This window comes from Phascolarctos cinereus, unplaced genomic scaffold (genome assembly GCF_003287225.1).
Source record: "Phascolarctos cinereus isolate Bilbo 61053 unplaced genomic scaffold, phaCin_HiC Scaffold_726;HRSCAF=1367, whole genome shotgun sequence".
Lineage (NCBI taxonomy): Eukaryota > Metazoa > Chordata > Mammalia > Diprotodontia > Phascolarctidae > Phascolarctos > Phascolarctos cinereus.
In genome coordinates, this window is record NW_027556098.1 from 315,538,447 (window position 1) to 315,554,490 (window position 16,044).

Genomic DNA, 16,044 nt, shown 5'->3' on the forward strand with positions numbered 1-16,044 from the left:
CCAGTCCAACACAGAGATAGAAAATGGAGTAAGAAAGCAATATCTTAACTGGGCCATAAGTAGCATGATGGAGAGGGATGTGTAATATGACTGGAAAACAGGTTAGCAAGCTTTGCTATCAAAGCTTTAATCCTGGAAACATGATGGATATCTTTAAATGTTTGAGGGATATTGTGTTTGAGAGAGATTAGATTGTTCTATTTAGCACCCTTTAGGGCAGAGCTAGGAGTAGAGGGTAGAAGTTACTTGCAAAGAGGCAAATTTAGCTTTTATTCATTGCTAGCAATGAAAAGTTGTCTGGAAGTGGAATAGACTTCCTCAAGAAGTGGGTTCTTCTTCCCTAGAGGTCTTTAAGCAAAGGCTGGATGACCACTTGTTAGTTATATTATATACCTGGATTTCTTTCAGGTTTGGGTTGGACTAAATGGCCCCTCAGACCTCTTCTAACCCTCAAATTCTGTGGTGCTTCCTTCCCAGATTTGGGATAAACCTTTCCAACTCTGCCATTGCTTTTTGACATTGTATTCAGGAAGGAGAGGGGAGAACTGGTGCCTGTAGGATGTTTTATATGAGAGGAAAATATCAAGGTGGTGACTTGTAAAGGGAGAAGCAACAAGAGAGTTTGGCGTTTAGTAGATGATGACCTACCAGTTTCTCACTAGTAGCCTTAAGATAACCATTGTATTAGGTTAGTGGCTTCTGGTCTAGATTTCTACTTAACTAGGGGGGTGATGGGACATTTATCATATAGTAAAGCAATGCATCGTTGTTTTAGAGGGGCAGCTAACGTTTAATGAAAGATGATTGGATTTAGAGTTAGACCAGAATTCAAATTCTACAGCTTACTAGTGTTATGACTGGGCAAGTCACATAACATTCTCATTTGCAAAATGAGGATTAAAAAAACACTTTCTTCTTGTTTTGGATATGTAGTCTCATTTGTGTGTATACAGATACCCAGTAGTGCATTTAACAACTCATCTGTATCTATGCCATTTCTTATGCAATTCTTGTGCATGTCCTCCTGTAAATCTTTCATAGGGGACCTCTCTAACAAATATGCTAGTATCATTATCTAATAGAAAATAATTCTTTAAAAGCCTTGGTTTGTGTCCTTTACACTTAAAAATCTATGTGTACCTTCTCTGTAATCATAGGGAAATTTCCATGGGTACCGCAGATGGACAAGTGTTGTCTTCCTTGTTGTCTCCTTCCCAGTGTCCTGAGCACCTCTCAGATTCAGAAAATGAAGAACCTTCCCAGGGCAAGATGACACATCGTTCGGCATTTGTCTCCAAGAGCAGCGTTTACTCCTTAGCTTTCCTGGCAGGGTAAGACCATACCAGATTCAGTCTGGATCTGTTTATTTGGGGAGCAAAGGGTGGGACCGGGCAGGCAAAAGGAACATGGGAAAGACAGACTGTCGCAACCTTTGGGGATGTGGGGAAGGAGAGGAGAGAACTGGGGCCAAGCTTGAATTTAAGAGAAAGTAGAGTGAGAATGTACCAGATTTTTAAAAGTGAAAAAAAAAAAAAGTAAAATTCTTTGTGGAATTGTACTGAGTTATTATTATCCCTTTGTTATTGGGACCAAACAGCAGTCTTTTTAGCCTGACACTTTATATTTCCACACTCTTTTTGGTAGGAAGGAGAGAGCAAATTGTATGGGTTCTCCTAATTCTTTCCATCACCCTTTCCACATCCCTGCTATATAACACTAAAATAGGCTGTCTCTAGAAAGAAGTTTTTGAGCAGAAGTAGGATAACTGCTTGTTTAGGAATGTTATATGGGGAATTAATGCACTGGGTGGGAAAATGGGCTATTTGGCCACAAAGGTCTTTTTCCAGTAATAAGATTCTCTCGTTCTAAGAATGTCACCTCTTGATTATTCATTGTGTGGATTTTTTACTTTATAGATAATATGTCACCAGTGGTTAATACAAGTAAGTTTTCCCTGATCTACCTTATTTCCCTTTTTCTGCCTCCTCCAGGATGCTTCTGAGCCATCTCTCATGCCATTCAGTTTGTAGATTAATGTTACGTAAGTCAGATATTACTCACCAGTACATGTCAGAGGTTGGATTTGATTCTGAGGTCAGTTTTCCATCCAGTACACCATACTGCCTCTCTAATTATTAGCATTATAGTCTACAGGAGATTAACTACAAAAGCTGATGATGGTGATGATGATGATGATGATGAAGAACAACAACAACAACAACAACAACAAACAACCCAAGTCTTTTCCTAGTCAGTCAGCAAACATTATTGAACACTTACTGAGGTCTAGACACTAGTTTTATATTCTTCTATACTACATTGGTTATGGTAGTTCAGCCTGTATAGTTCTGTTCTGTGAACTGAGACTTTATCAAAATAGAATAGAGGAATGGGAAGGTTGTTTTCTAATGTCTGAAGTATCATCATGATGGGACAGTGGTAGCAGATTTGTACCCAAGTTACTGGGTAGCAAGTTTTGGCTCAGTAAAAGGAAGATTTCCAGCTATCAGAGCTGATCTGTAATGGAACAGGCAGCCTCTATAAAGGGAATGATCTCTTTATTACTAGAATTGTTGAAGCAGATACTGGGCGTTCTCTTGTCAAGGATTCTGTGGTGAGCATTCCTATACTAGCTGAAAGGTTGGACTAGATGATCTGTATGGCCCCTTCTCATTTTGAGATTCTGTGATCTTCTAAGCTAGGGAAAATGACTAAGGCAATAGTGGTAAGTAAGGGAAAAATGTAGAGTTTAGTATAAACATGTTTTAATTTTCAGTGTCCATAGGACTTTGAAATGGCAATGCTTTGTAGCCTACTCCAGTAAAATATTTACCAAGGTCATGTGATAGACATGTATTCATGCCCTGTATTCTCTGGAGGAGAGGGAGATAAGAGTTAAAACCTACCCTTGTGATTTAGTAAGATGGATAAGACCCATAACATACATAAGCATAATGAAAATTAGGAATGCGATCATTGCAGTGAGAGGTAAAAATGAAGCCATATGAAAATTCAGAGGAGGTAGTAGCTCATTGTAGAACATGCACACATAGATGAACACATATGTGCCTTTAGAGCGTCTATGTAGAAAAACAATAAACTCAACAGAGAAATAGTAGAGAACAGGCATAGAAGAGAAGAGATTTAAGAAGGGGAGAATAAGGGAGAGATGAGTTATAAGCAAAACATAGTGAAGGGGGTGGTGGGTTAAAAGGAAAGGAAAAAAAAGGTATAAAAACTATGATCAGAGCCTGGGCAAGGGGGAGAGAAAGACTGTAGAGCAAAAGCAGATTGCCTCACTAATGTTAAGCAAATTCTTTACTTTGTGAAGACTATCTGGGGGTTAAAGAGAAGAAAAAGTATAAAGATAGGTAGGAGGGAAATATACAGTTAACACAATAACATTAATATGAATGAGATGAACTCTCCTATAAAATGGAAGAGGATAGAAGAATGGATTAGAAAGCAGGGTCCAATGATGTGTTGTTTATAAGAAACACACTTAATGCAGTAAAAATGATGCTGATTTCAGACAAGGCAAAAGTAAAAAATAGGCATGATCAAAAGTTAAAAAGAGAAGCTGCATTATACTCAATGGTATATTAGACAATAAATTAATGTCAGTTGATATACATCAAAATGACAAGATCTAAATACGTAAAGGAAAAGTTAGTTTATTTACAGGAAGAAGTAAGACAGTAAAACTGTAATAGTTGCAGACCTCAACATATGTATTTCAGACTTAGATCTATCAAAAAGATAAATAAGAAAGAAATTAAGGACTTGAATAGAATTTTTGACAAGTTCTTTATGATAGCTCTCTGACAATTTCACTGAGGAAATAAAAAGGAACTGTTTATGGCACCTTTCCAAAAATTAACTCTGTTTAGGGCATAAAAACTTCACATGAAATGCAGAATAACAGAAATATTAGACATATCCTCAACTCCTCCCTATCTCTCACCCTTCCTTATCCATTCTTGTTGCCAAGGCCTGCCGATTTCACATCTATGACATTTCTGTAATACTCTTCCTTCTTTCCTCTGACACTGCTACCACCGTGGTACAAGTTGTCATCACCTCACACTTGGATAATTGCAATTATCTGCTGGTGGGTCTGACTGCCTCAAGTCTTTTCCCGCTCCAGTCCATTCGCCAGTCAGCTGCCAAAGTGATTTTCTTAAAGCTTAGGTCTGACCATGTCACTTCCCTATTCAGTAAACTCCAGTGGTTCCCTGACACCTCCAGGATCAAATACAAAATACTCTCTTTGGCATTCAAAGACCTTTATAACTTAGCCCCCTCATATCTTTCTAGTCTTCTTATATCTTATGCCTCAGTAGGTGCTCTTCTACCTTGTGATGCTGGGCTCTTTGCTGTTTCGTAAACAAGAAACTCCATCTCTTGGCTCAGAGTATTTTCCCCGGATTTTTCTCATGGCTAGAATCCTGTCCCTCCCCATCTTCATCTAGTGCCTTTCTTGGCTTCCTGTAAATTCCAATTAAAGTTCTGTCTTCTACCGGAAGCCTTTCCCAAACCCTCTTTATTTTAGTGCCTTCCCTATGTTAATTATTTCCTACTTATCCTGTATATAAATTGTTTGTACATATTTGTTTGCTCATCTCCTCCACTAGAATGTGAGTTCCTTGGGGGCTGGGACTGTCTTTTGCCTCGTTTTGTATCACAGTGCTTAGTACAGAACCTGGCACATAGTAAATATTTAATAAATGTTTATTGACTGATATCTTTTACTGTCCACAGTGCAATAAAAATTATATTCATTAAAAAGCCTTTGAAGAAATTAATCATAGTAGACATTAGCAAAGTTAAAAGAAAAGAGCCATTAAATTAATAAATAAAACTTGGAGCTATTTTTAAAAAATCTAGTAAGATAAACTGCTAGCTAATCTGATTTTTAAAAAGAGGAAAAAATTACTAGTATCAAAAAATGAAAATAGAGGATTTACAACAAATGAAGATGAAATAAAGGAAATTGTCAAATTATTATGCTCAATTCTTTGCCAACAAAATGGATAATTTAGATGAAATGTATAAATACAAAAATATAAAATAATTATACAAATATTGTAATAAAATTATAATAATATAATATATTATAAATAACAATAAAATACTTACAAATATATGAATACTTAAAAATATAAAATACAGATTAATAGAACAGTTAGAGAATAAACCAATTTAAGAAAAAGGCATTGAAGAAATAACTAGTAAATTAACTTTGAAGAAAAAAAGCCCAGGAGTAGATGAATTTACAAGTGAATTTTATCAAGTATTCAAAGAAATTATTTCTGTGCTTTACAAAAGTTGTAAAAATATGAAAAGAAGAATCCTACCAAACTCCTTCTGTGATACTCTGTGTGTGTATATGCATATGTGTGTGTGTGTATGTATGTATCTGTATACACACACACACACACACACACACACACACATATATTCTTAATACCTAAGCGAGGGAGGGAGAGACAATTCAGGAAAAGAAAACCGAGTCAAGGGAATATTTCATGCAAAAATAGGCATGATAAAAGACAAAAATGTTAGCGCTAAACATAAGTAGGAGAGATTAAGAAGAAGTGGCAAGAATACATAAATACATAAAGAATACACACACACACACACAAAACCAAACAAGAAAGATCTTAACACCTAGCACCTATATTCGTAATAGTATGGTTACTGATGTAGATCTAGACATCCTGGAGAATGAAGTCAAGCAGGCCTTAGGAAGCATTGCTAACAGTAAGGCTAGTGGAGGTGATAGAATTCCAGCTGAGCTATTAGCTATTTAAAATCCTAAACTATGATGCTGTTAAACTGCTGCACTCAATTGACAACAAATTTGGAAAACTCAACAGTGTCACTGGATTGGAAAAGATAAGTTTATATTCCAATTCTAAAGAAGGTTCAAATTGCTGAACAAATGAACTCATTTCACATGCCAGCAAAGTTATGCTTAAGATTCTGCAAGCTAGGCTTCAGCAATATGTGAATGGAGAGTTTCAAAGGGGCAGAGAATTAGAGACCAAATTGCCAATATTCACTGGATTATGGTGAAAGCAAAGGAGTTTCAGAAAAACATCCACTTCTGCTTCATTGACTGTGCTAAAGCCTTTGACTGTGTGGATCACAACAAAAGGTAGCAAGTCCTCAAAGAGTTGGGAGTATCAGATCATATTACTTGTTTCCTGAGAAACCTGTATGTGGGCCAAGACTCAACAGTTAGAACCAAACATGGAACAACTAATTAATTTAAGGTTGGAAAAGGAGTATGACAAGGTTGAATATTGTCACCTCATTTATTTAACTTCTTTGTATAGAGTACATCATGTGAAATACCAGGCTGAGTAATAAAAAGCCAGAGTTAAGGTTGCCAGGAGAAATAATAACAATCTCAGATATGCAGATGATACCACTCTGATGGCAGAAAGCGAAGAATTAAGAAGCCTCTTGATGAGGGTGCAAGAAGAGAGTGTAAAAGCTAGCTTGAAGCTTAAAATGAAAAAAACTAAGATCTAGATAACTAGTCCCATCACTTCTTGGCAAATAGAGGGAAAAGAAATGAAAACTGTCAGATTTTATATTCTTGGTCTCAAAGATCACTGCAGATGGTGACTGCAGCTGTGAAATTAGAAGACTGTTGCTCCTCGGAAAGAAAGCTTTGGCAAATCTGGACAGAATGTTAAAAAGCGGAGACATCATTTTGCTGATAAAGGTCTATATGATCAAAGCTATGGTTTTTCCAGTAGCAGTGTACGGCTACGAGAGTTGGACTATAAGGAAAGCTGAGCACTGCAGAATTGCTGCTTTTGCATTTTGGTGCTAGAGAAGACATTTGAGAATCCCTTAGTCAACAAGGAGATCAAATCAGTCAATACTTAAATTAATTCAGACTATTCACTGAATACTGATACAAATACTGAAGCTGAAGCTTAAATACTTTGGCCACATTATGAGAAGACAGGACTCATTGGAAAAGACCCTGATGTTAGGAAAGATTGAAGGCAAAAGGAAAAAGGCAGTGGCAGAAGATGAGATGGATAGATAGTGTCATGGAAGCAACGAACATGATCTTGGATAGACTTTGGGAGATGGTGGAGGATAGAAAGGCCTGGCATTCTATAGTCCATGGCATCATGAGGAGTTGGACAGGACTGAATAACAACAATGGGTCAATATCCCTAATGACTGTTGTTGCAAAAATAGTAAAAAAAAAAAATACTAGCACATAGGTTATAGCAACATGTTAAAAATATTATACTTTGTGACCAGGTTGGATTTGTACCGGGAATGCATTTTTTTATATAAGAGAAACTGTCAACATGGTTTATAAACCATATCAATAACAATAAAAATCATATTGCTTATATCATTTATTAGCTCCTGAAGAGGCTTTGGCAAAATAACATGCATTTATGTTAAAAACTAAAAAGCATAGGGATAAATGGATCTTCCTTAGTGTGGTAAATGGTATCTGTATAAAATCAAGGGCCAGCATTTTATGAAATGGAGAAATGAAAGAAGCCTTTGCAGTAAGATAACAGTAAAGCAAGAATTTCCATTATCACCATTATCATCAATTCTACAAATGCTAGCTATAATAATAACACAAGAAAAAGAAGTTGAAGGAATAAGCGTAGACTAAGAAGAAACAAAACTATCACTTTTCACAGATGATATGATAATCTATTTAGAGAATCCTAAACATTCAACTAAAATTAAATGAAACAATAACTTTTGCAGAATTGATGGACGTAAAATAAGCTTGCATAAATTATCAGATTTTCTGTATACTACCAATAAAACTCAGAAGGAAGAAGTAGAAAGAGATGTTCTATTCAGAATAACTACTTAAAGTATATTTAGGAATCTAACCAAAACACACATGGGGAACTATACAAATTACAACTACAAAACACTCAATTTTCAGACCTAAATAATTGATAAAATATCAGTTGCTCATGGGTAGCCCAGGCCAATATAATAAATTATTATAATAAATTATCTAAATTAGTTGTCTAAATTAATTTGTTAGTGTAATACCAGTCAAACTAGCAAGGGATCACTTCAGACAATTAGGGAAAAAAATATTAAGATTCATCTGGAGAAAGAAAAGGTCAAGAACTTTGAGATAAATAATGAAAAAAGGTGAGAAGGGAGCCTAGCAGTACCAGATGTCAAACTATATTACAAAGTAATTGTCAGAACTATTTGACACTTGAAAAATAAAAATAGAAAAATAAAATAAAATAGAAAAGTTTGCCAGTGAACAAATTAATAAAATATGTCAGTGGATATGGAAGCAAACAAACATAGTAGGATAGTGTGCCATAAACCCAAAGATCCAAGTACTAGTATAAGAGCTCATTAATTGATAAAAACTGCTGAGAAAACTGGAAAGCAGTTTGACAAAGATTAGGTTTAATTCAGTATCTCACAACATTTTCCAACACAACCTCCAAATGAATACCTGACTTAGATATAAAAGATCACATCAAAAAAACAAATTAGAGAAACAGAGATGAAAATGCCTTTTGTAGCTATAAATAGATGAAAAATTCATGACCAAATAAGAGATAAAGAGAATAATACAAGATAAAATGAATGGGATTTTTTTGGGGGTGGGGAGGGGTGGATTTGCTTTACAGCAAATATTTCCAGAGATACAAGGTATGGAACTGATTCAACTATATAAAAACAAAAGCCCTTACCCAACTTGGTAAATGATCAAAAGATATGAACAGGCATTTATCAAAGGAAGAAATTCAAGTTATCAATAGCCGCGTGAAAAAATGCTCCAAGTCTAATAATTAGAAAAATGTAAATTAAAGGAATTATGAGGTTCCACCTGACACCCATCAGATTGGCAAAGATGACAAAAAAGTGAAAATGACAGTAGGACTGTAGAAAGATAGGCATATTAGTTTACTATTGATAAGAGTTGTGAATTTGTCCAGCCTTTCTGGAAAGCAGTGAAATAAATGTTCACAGCAGTTTTGTTTGTTTTTAGAGAACTAGAAATGAAGAGGGTGCCAATCAGTTGTGCAATGGCTGAACAAATTTTGATATATAAATATAATGGAACATCATTGCACTGTAAAGAATGATATGAAAGGAGTGATTTCAGAGAAACTTGGGAAGGTTTGTATGAAGTGATGATAAGTAAAGTGAGCAGAACTAGAATAATTTATACAGTAACAACACTGTAAAGATAAATAATTTCTAAAGACTTAAAAACTTGGTTAGTAAAATAATCATACATAGCTTCAGAAGACTAGTGATGAAATATGTGATCCATCTCCTGACAGAATTGATAGAATACAGAATGAGATATACATTTCTGCACACTATGCATTTTTATTTTTTATTCCTCTACATCCCTCAGTTTAAGGAAGGAGTTGAAAGGGGGAAAATAGGGTTAGCAGTACTAATGTCACAAAAGAATAAGATTATTGAAGCATTTCTAGAAATGCTTGAGAAATGAAGAGAAGGAAGCTTAGAGATAATCAGGACAATTTTGAAAATAACTTTTTTTGCAGTTTCATGTAGCTTTCCCATTTTCCTCTCACAAAATCCTCTATCTCTCCACTCTAGGCATTTTCACTGACTGTCCCCCATGCCTGGAAACCTTTCCCTCCTCTTCACCCTGGCTTCCCTGAAGTCCCAGCTAAGGTCCCAACTTCTGCAAGAATCCTTTCTCATTTCCCTTTAATTTTAGTTCCTTCTCATTGCTGATTATTTTCTTATAGCTTGTTGGTTCAGAGTTGTTTGCATATTGTCTCCTCCCATTACCTTGTGAGCTCTCTGACATCAGGGACTGTTTCTGCCTCCCCAGTTCTTACTTCGCACAGTGCCCGGCACATTAGATGATTAATTAATGTTTTTTCATTAATTGACTATCTACTTTGCTTTGTGAGTGGAAATACTTATTTTGTTTGGTGTTTGTGAAGTTCATAATTTTTTAAACATTTAAAAAGAAAAAGAAATTTAAGTTTCAGCTAGATTGCAGAGACCCTTGAATGTCCAACTAAGGTAAAGGAGAAAGGACTAAAAAGAAGGTGTCCAAGTATTCGAGCTGAGCTGGATCTGAAGGGTAGAACAAGCCAGGCATGCTGTTTGGGTGAAATTAGGACCAGTGGGGAGAAGTCACAGGAGGCAGGCTTCAGCTCAGTGAAATAAAGAGTTTGCTAATAATAAAAGGCAAAGTGACACTTGTAAAGAGCCCAGGTTTTAGATACAGAGGACCTAGATTTGAATCCCAGCTTTGCTATTTATTATCTGTGTCACCTTGGGAAATCAGTTATACTCTCTGGATTTAAATGTCTTCCTCTCTAATCTAAGATTCAAATGGACTTTCTCCCTTTAGCTCTAAATCTTGTGATTCTAGGTAAAAATTGTATTAGAGCAATCTCACAAAATAGTGATTGCATCCTCACTGGAGGTGTTTAGGTAGAGAATTAGTGACAAGAAGAGATTCATATATTGGTCATAGAGTTGGGATGGATTTTTTTAAAGTCTCTTTTAAAAGGTCTCTTCCCACTCTGAGATTCTATGAAATGCAAATCTGCCTATGTAGATTTCCCAGATCTCCTTTCTGAATTTTGTTTTGAAGATAGCAGTCATGTGTGTGTTATATTCCTATCCATATATATAAAATGTTCACAGTGAAAACCCTTTGCTATGTGCTTTGAACATTAAGTACCATAGCCCCAGCTTTATGTCTGTGGCAGCCACCCCCACTTCTCATTGTTTGTGACTCAGACACATTATTGTGGTTGTGGGTATTTTTAGCTCAACCAGACATCCCTGAAACCATTTAGTCTCCTGACTGGAAATTTCATCCAGTCACTTTCAGAGAATGATGATTTTTTTCATATTTACTGCTCTATTGCATGTTTAGCATGGAAACTAGGCAGCTGGCAAGGTCTGCCCTAAGGCTTTAAGGAACAGCATTTGAGGGAAGGAAAAGCATTCTTTTTTGGTTCTTGGGAACTTTACAGAGGATGCTGCTACAGCTTTTCCATGCTAGGGCTCCTCAAGTAGGTCATGCCAACTCCAGAATTGCCTTAAAGCCCTATAATTTGGAAGCAAAATGTCGGTGACTAGAGCTTTTTAGGGAAGTAGGGCATTCATGAATTCACATCTCTTGTCTCCATAGAAACATTATCAACATCTCTCCTCTTAGTGATATATAATGGGTTCCCTTTCATCCCTTTACCCCTCCGCACCCTCATCCCTGCCAGTCCTTTCAAAGGTCAAATATATACTACTCTACCTGTCTGTCAGTTGACCTGGAATCAGTCATAGAATGTTAGAGCTAAAAGGGACCTTATAATATAGATGTCAATTCGGCAAGTGCCCTAGTAACTGTTCTGGATTCTAGGGTTACAATATAAATATGCAGGCCCTGATCTTGAATTAATCATCAAATTGGGGATTTTGTCATCATCTATTAGAGTTGTAAGAGACCTAAAAGTGTCAGAAGAGATGTATGTATGTCCATATAAAACTGATACAAAATAGAAGCAAGGTGCTTGGGGGGGGGTGGAGGGGGAGGGGAAGGTTCTAGCAACCTTATAGTGTTCTAACATTTACTAGTTATGTAGCCATGGTTGATATCACTTCACTTTTCTGAGAATGTTACTTGATTTGTAAAGTAAAATGGGAACAATAATACTTGCACTATCTTACTGAACACAGAACAAAAAAAATGGCAAAGTTCAACGATAGAGTTAAAGATTTAGTGTATTCCTTACTCTTCATGGATTAGGAAGGTGGGTTGTTCCTTCAGAATTAACCTGATTTCAAATTACATGAGGGTAGGGACATAGTCTTTCTTATCCTGTCTCCCTTGGCAGCAAGTACAAAATTCTGTATAGAGAAGGCACTTAACTTTAGCCATAGAATAAGAGTTTCACAGCTCTAAGGAACCTCAGAGGGCAATTAGTCCAACCCATTCCTAATAAAGGGTTGTCTTTATATCATCAATAGGGTTGTCCACTAGCTTCTACTTGAAAATCTCCAGTAAGAGATAACCAATTACTTTGTAGGGTAGTCAGTCATTCAACAAAATTTGCAAATGATCTCCTGTGTTCCAGAGACTGTGCTAAATGCTGGGGATACCCAGAAAGGAAGGGTTAAAAAACAACAACTACTGCTATTGCCCTGAAGGAGCATTTATATTTTAATATGGAGACGACTTGTAAACAACTATGTACATACAAGATGTATTCTGACCAGACAGAAGGTAATCTCAGATGGAAAGCACTAGTAATGGGACAGGCCTCCTGCAGATGATGGGATGCAAGTTGAGTCTTGAAGGAAGCCAAGAGGTGGAGGTGAGGAGGAAGAACACTGTGCTAAGCACTGGGAATACAAAGACAAAAGTGAAACAGCCCTTACCATCAAGATGCCTACATTCTATTGAGAGACAACTTGTGTGTGTAGTGCAGTGCCTAGCACATAATAGGAGTTTAGTATCTTACTGATTGATTGAAGCTAGTATTCAAATCCAAGTCCAGCATTCTTTCTACAACCCTAAGAATTTGGGAGATTGGCTTCCTCTAGCAGCCATAAGATTTCATCTTATCAACGTGGCCAACCTGATCTTCTCCACTCAACCCAGAAATGCAATCATTTACATATCCTTGTAAATGAAAAATAAAATTAATAAAATAATAGTTTATAGGGTTATAGAAATTGCCTGTTAAAAAGCCCTGAATATTTTTTCAATATATTTTTATTTATTTCATTAAATATTTCTCAATTACATGTAAAAAAAACCATTCATTTTTTAAAAATTTGAGTTTCAGATTCTGTTCCTCCCATCCCTCCCCCTTCCTTGAGAAGGTGAGCAGTTTGTACATTTGAAGTCATATGAAACTTATTTCCATATTAGCCATATTGCAAAAGAAAACAGACAAGGGAGAAAAAGTTTTTTAAAAGCACGTGCTAGTCTACATTCAAAGTTCATCAGTTCACTCTCTGGAGGTGGATAGCGTTTTTTTGTCATAGGTCTTTGGGATTATCTTGGATCGTTGTCTTGATCTGAGTAGCTAAGTCTGTCATAGTTGATCATCATTACAATATTGCTGTTACTGTTTACAATGTTCTCCTGGTTCTGTTCACTTCACTTTGCATGAGTTCATATAAGTCTTCCCAGGTTTTTCTGAAACCATTCTGCTCATCACAGTAGTATTCCATCATAATCATATACCACAACTTGTTCAGTCACTCCCCTCAATTTCCAATTCTTTGCCACCAAAAAAAAAGCTGCTTATAAATATTTTGATCTCTTTGGGATACAGATCTAGTAGTGGTATTGCTGGGCCAAAGAGTAATTATTCTCCAGAATGGTTAGAGAGTCCTGAATATTTTTATCCTCATATTGCCTTACAGCCTACTGTTATATATCAGATATATAGCTTAAGTATAAACTTAATCCTGCTCTTATCCTGGGAATCTTGGTTTCACATCCATATAGCATTGCCATATTGTTTTGCAAGCATTTGCCCACCAAGTTAAAAGTAATGCCTATCTCTATTAAAATTTGAATGTTTGCTGAGAAAAAATATTTTCCTTTTCATACCTTCATTTAACACCTTAGCATTGATTATTTAAAGCACTATGCTAAGAACCAGGGATTTAAGTAGAAGAACAAGTCGTTTCTACAATGCAGCAAGCTTAAAAAGCACTTTCTTTGTAACAGTACAGTATTAGGCAGTATGCCTTACTAATATAGATTATTACAGTAGCCTGTTGGTGGGTCTCTCTGCCTCAAGGCTCTTCTCAATTCAATTTGTACATATTCAGCTGTAAGATTGATCTTAAAAAGTGCAGGTCTGACCATATTACCTCCTACCCCTACCGTTCAGTCAACTTCATTGGCCCCTTTTTACCTTCAGGGTCAAATATATCCTCTGTTTGGCATTCAAATACCTTCATAACCTGGCTTTTCCTAACTTTCCATTCTTACACTTTATCCCCACATACTTTTCAGTCCAGTGACATTGGCTTCCTAACTTCCTGTTCCTCTCTCTAGACATTCGGTCTCTTGATTCTAGGCATTTTCACTGGCTGTCTCTTTTCCTGAAATGCTTTCCCTCCTCGTCACCACTTCCTAGTTTTGCTGTCTGCTCCTAATTCATCCTGTGTGTATCTTGTTTATATGTATTTGCTTGCATGTTGTCTCCCCCATTAGACTTCTCTTTTTGAGAGTAATAGCTGATTGGTTTTTTTTTGTTTGTGTGTTTATTTGTTTTTTGTCTTTAAATCCTCAGGCACAGTCCTTGGCACATAAGTGTGTTATGCATTAAAGTATATGACTTCTGAGATCTCTGCTTGCTCTGAGATCCCTTTTTGCTCTGAGATTTTGTGATTCTAAGTGTTATGAACATTGAGAAGGGTCTCATGACTGCTGTCATATTGACCGCTTCAAAAAACCAGTTTTCCTAAAACATAGTTCTGATCATGTCATTCTCCCCACCCTTACTCCCCCGGCTGTATTTTAGGAAAATCATTCTAGTGGCTAAATGGAGAATAGATTGGAGTGAGGGCCTCATGACTGCTGTCATGATGACCACTTTAAACTCTTCAGTTTTCCTAAAACATGGATCTGATCATGTCATTCTCTCCACCTCCACCCCCCACCTCCAACTGTATTTTAGAAAAATTGCTCTAGTGGCTGAATGGAGGAGAATGGATTGGAGTGGAAAGAGACTTGAAGTAAGCAGAACCACCAACAGGCTATAGCAGTAATCAGAGCTTGAGATGATGAGGGCCTCTACCAGGGTAGTAGCAGTCTCAGAGGAGAGAAGGGGGTATATTCAAGATATGTTGCAAAGGTGAAATCAACAGACCTTGGCAACAGCTTGGATATGGGGGAGGTGAGAGATAGTGAGGAATCCCAGATGATTCCTTGGTGGTAAACTTGAGAGACTGGGAGAATGGTGTTATCTCCTCTACAGTAATAAGGAAGGTAGGAGAGGGGAGGGTGTAGGAGGAAGATAATGAGTTCAGTTTTGAACATGTTGAGCTTAAGATTTCTAGTTCAAGATGTCTGAAAGGCAGTTGGGGATATGAGTTAAGAAGTCAGCAGAGAGATCGGGGCAGTATAGGTAGATTTGAGAATTGTTAGCATAGAGATGGTATGAGAATGTTTATGAGCAATAGGGAATGCTTATGAGTCAGTAGAGGAGAGATTGAAGATAAAGTAGTGAGTGGAAATGACATTGCCAGTATTGGCTGTCACCTTGTGCAACTTAGGGTCTTAGAGAGTTGCTTAGAACACTGAGAGGTGGGAAGATTCTGGGAAGATGGTGGAGTAGGTCAGAAAATTCCAAGCTCTCTAGGTTTCTCCCACAAATGAGATAATAATAGCACCTCAGGGCTAACATAGAGTGGCAAAAATAAATAAGAGTAGGGGCAAAACAGTGGTTGCCTTGGGACAATCAGAGAAGATCTGAGAAAAATTCCAGGATGAGGTTTGGTTCCTCTGAAAAGTAAACACCTTCAGGCTAGGTCCGCTTTAACAATAAGCTACAAGCCCTGGGGTTAGCTGGGTTGAGAGGCTGCCTTGACCCCAGCCACAGGAACTTTTACCCCCTGGGTGAGTGAGGGGAATTGGACACCTGAGCCTGGAAATATTGAGGGAACCTCTGCTGGCAAGGAACGCCAGACCTACTTGTGCTGCAGAGACACAGCTGGGGGTGAGAAGGAACCAGCACATACTTGGTTGAGTGCAGAAGCAGTGAGGTGGGGATGCTGCTGGCTGTGGGCACTTACAGGAGGCTAGAGGTCTTGGTTTCCGTTCCAGGCCAGAGGGTACATGGAAGGAAGATCTGAGGCCAGAGGCACCACCCCACATACCCCAGGGCTAGAAGTGATCACAAAAACTAAGCTGCTACAAATTAAAAAAAAAAAATGAACAGGCAAATGAGAAAAAAATCCAACCGTAGAGGAGACCAGGGGTTCATCTTTGGAGGAGGATACTAAGCAAAGAAACCTTCTTCTACCCCAAAGAGT

The 16,044-nt window shown here is 37.2% G+C and overlaps 1 protein-coding gene across 1 annotated transcript in view; it reads left to right on the plus strand.

Moving 5' to 3' along the window:
• The window catches only part of RNF169 (ring finger protein 169), an 85,791-nt gene that overhangs the window by 59,255 nt on the left and 10,492 nt on the right, over positions 1-16,044 (plus strand). Inside the window, 1 exon segment of the mRNA XM_020989567.2 lies at positions 1,219-1,331. Coding sequence (XP_020845226.1) covers positions 1,219-1,331 — 113 coding nt within the window.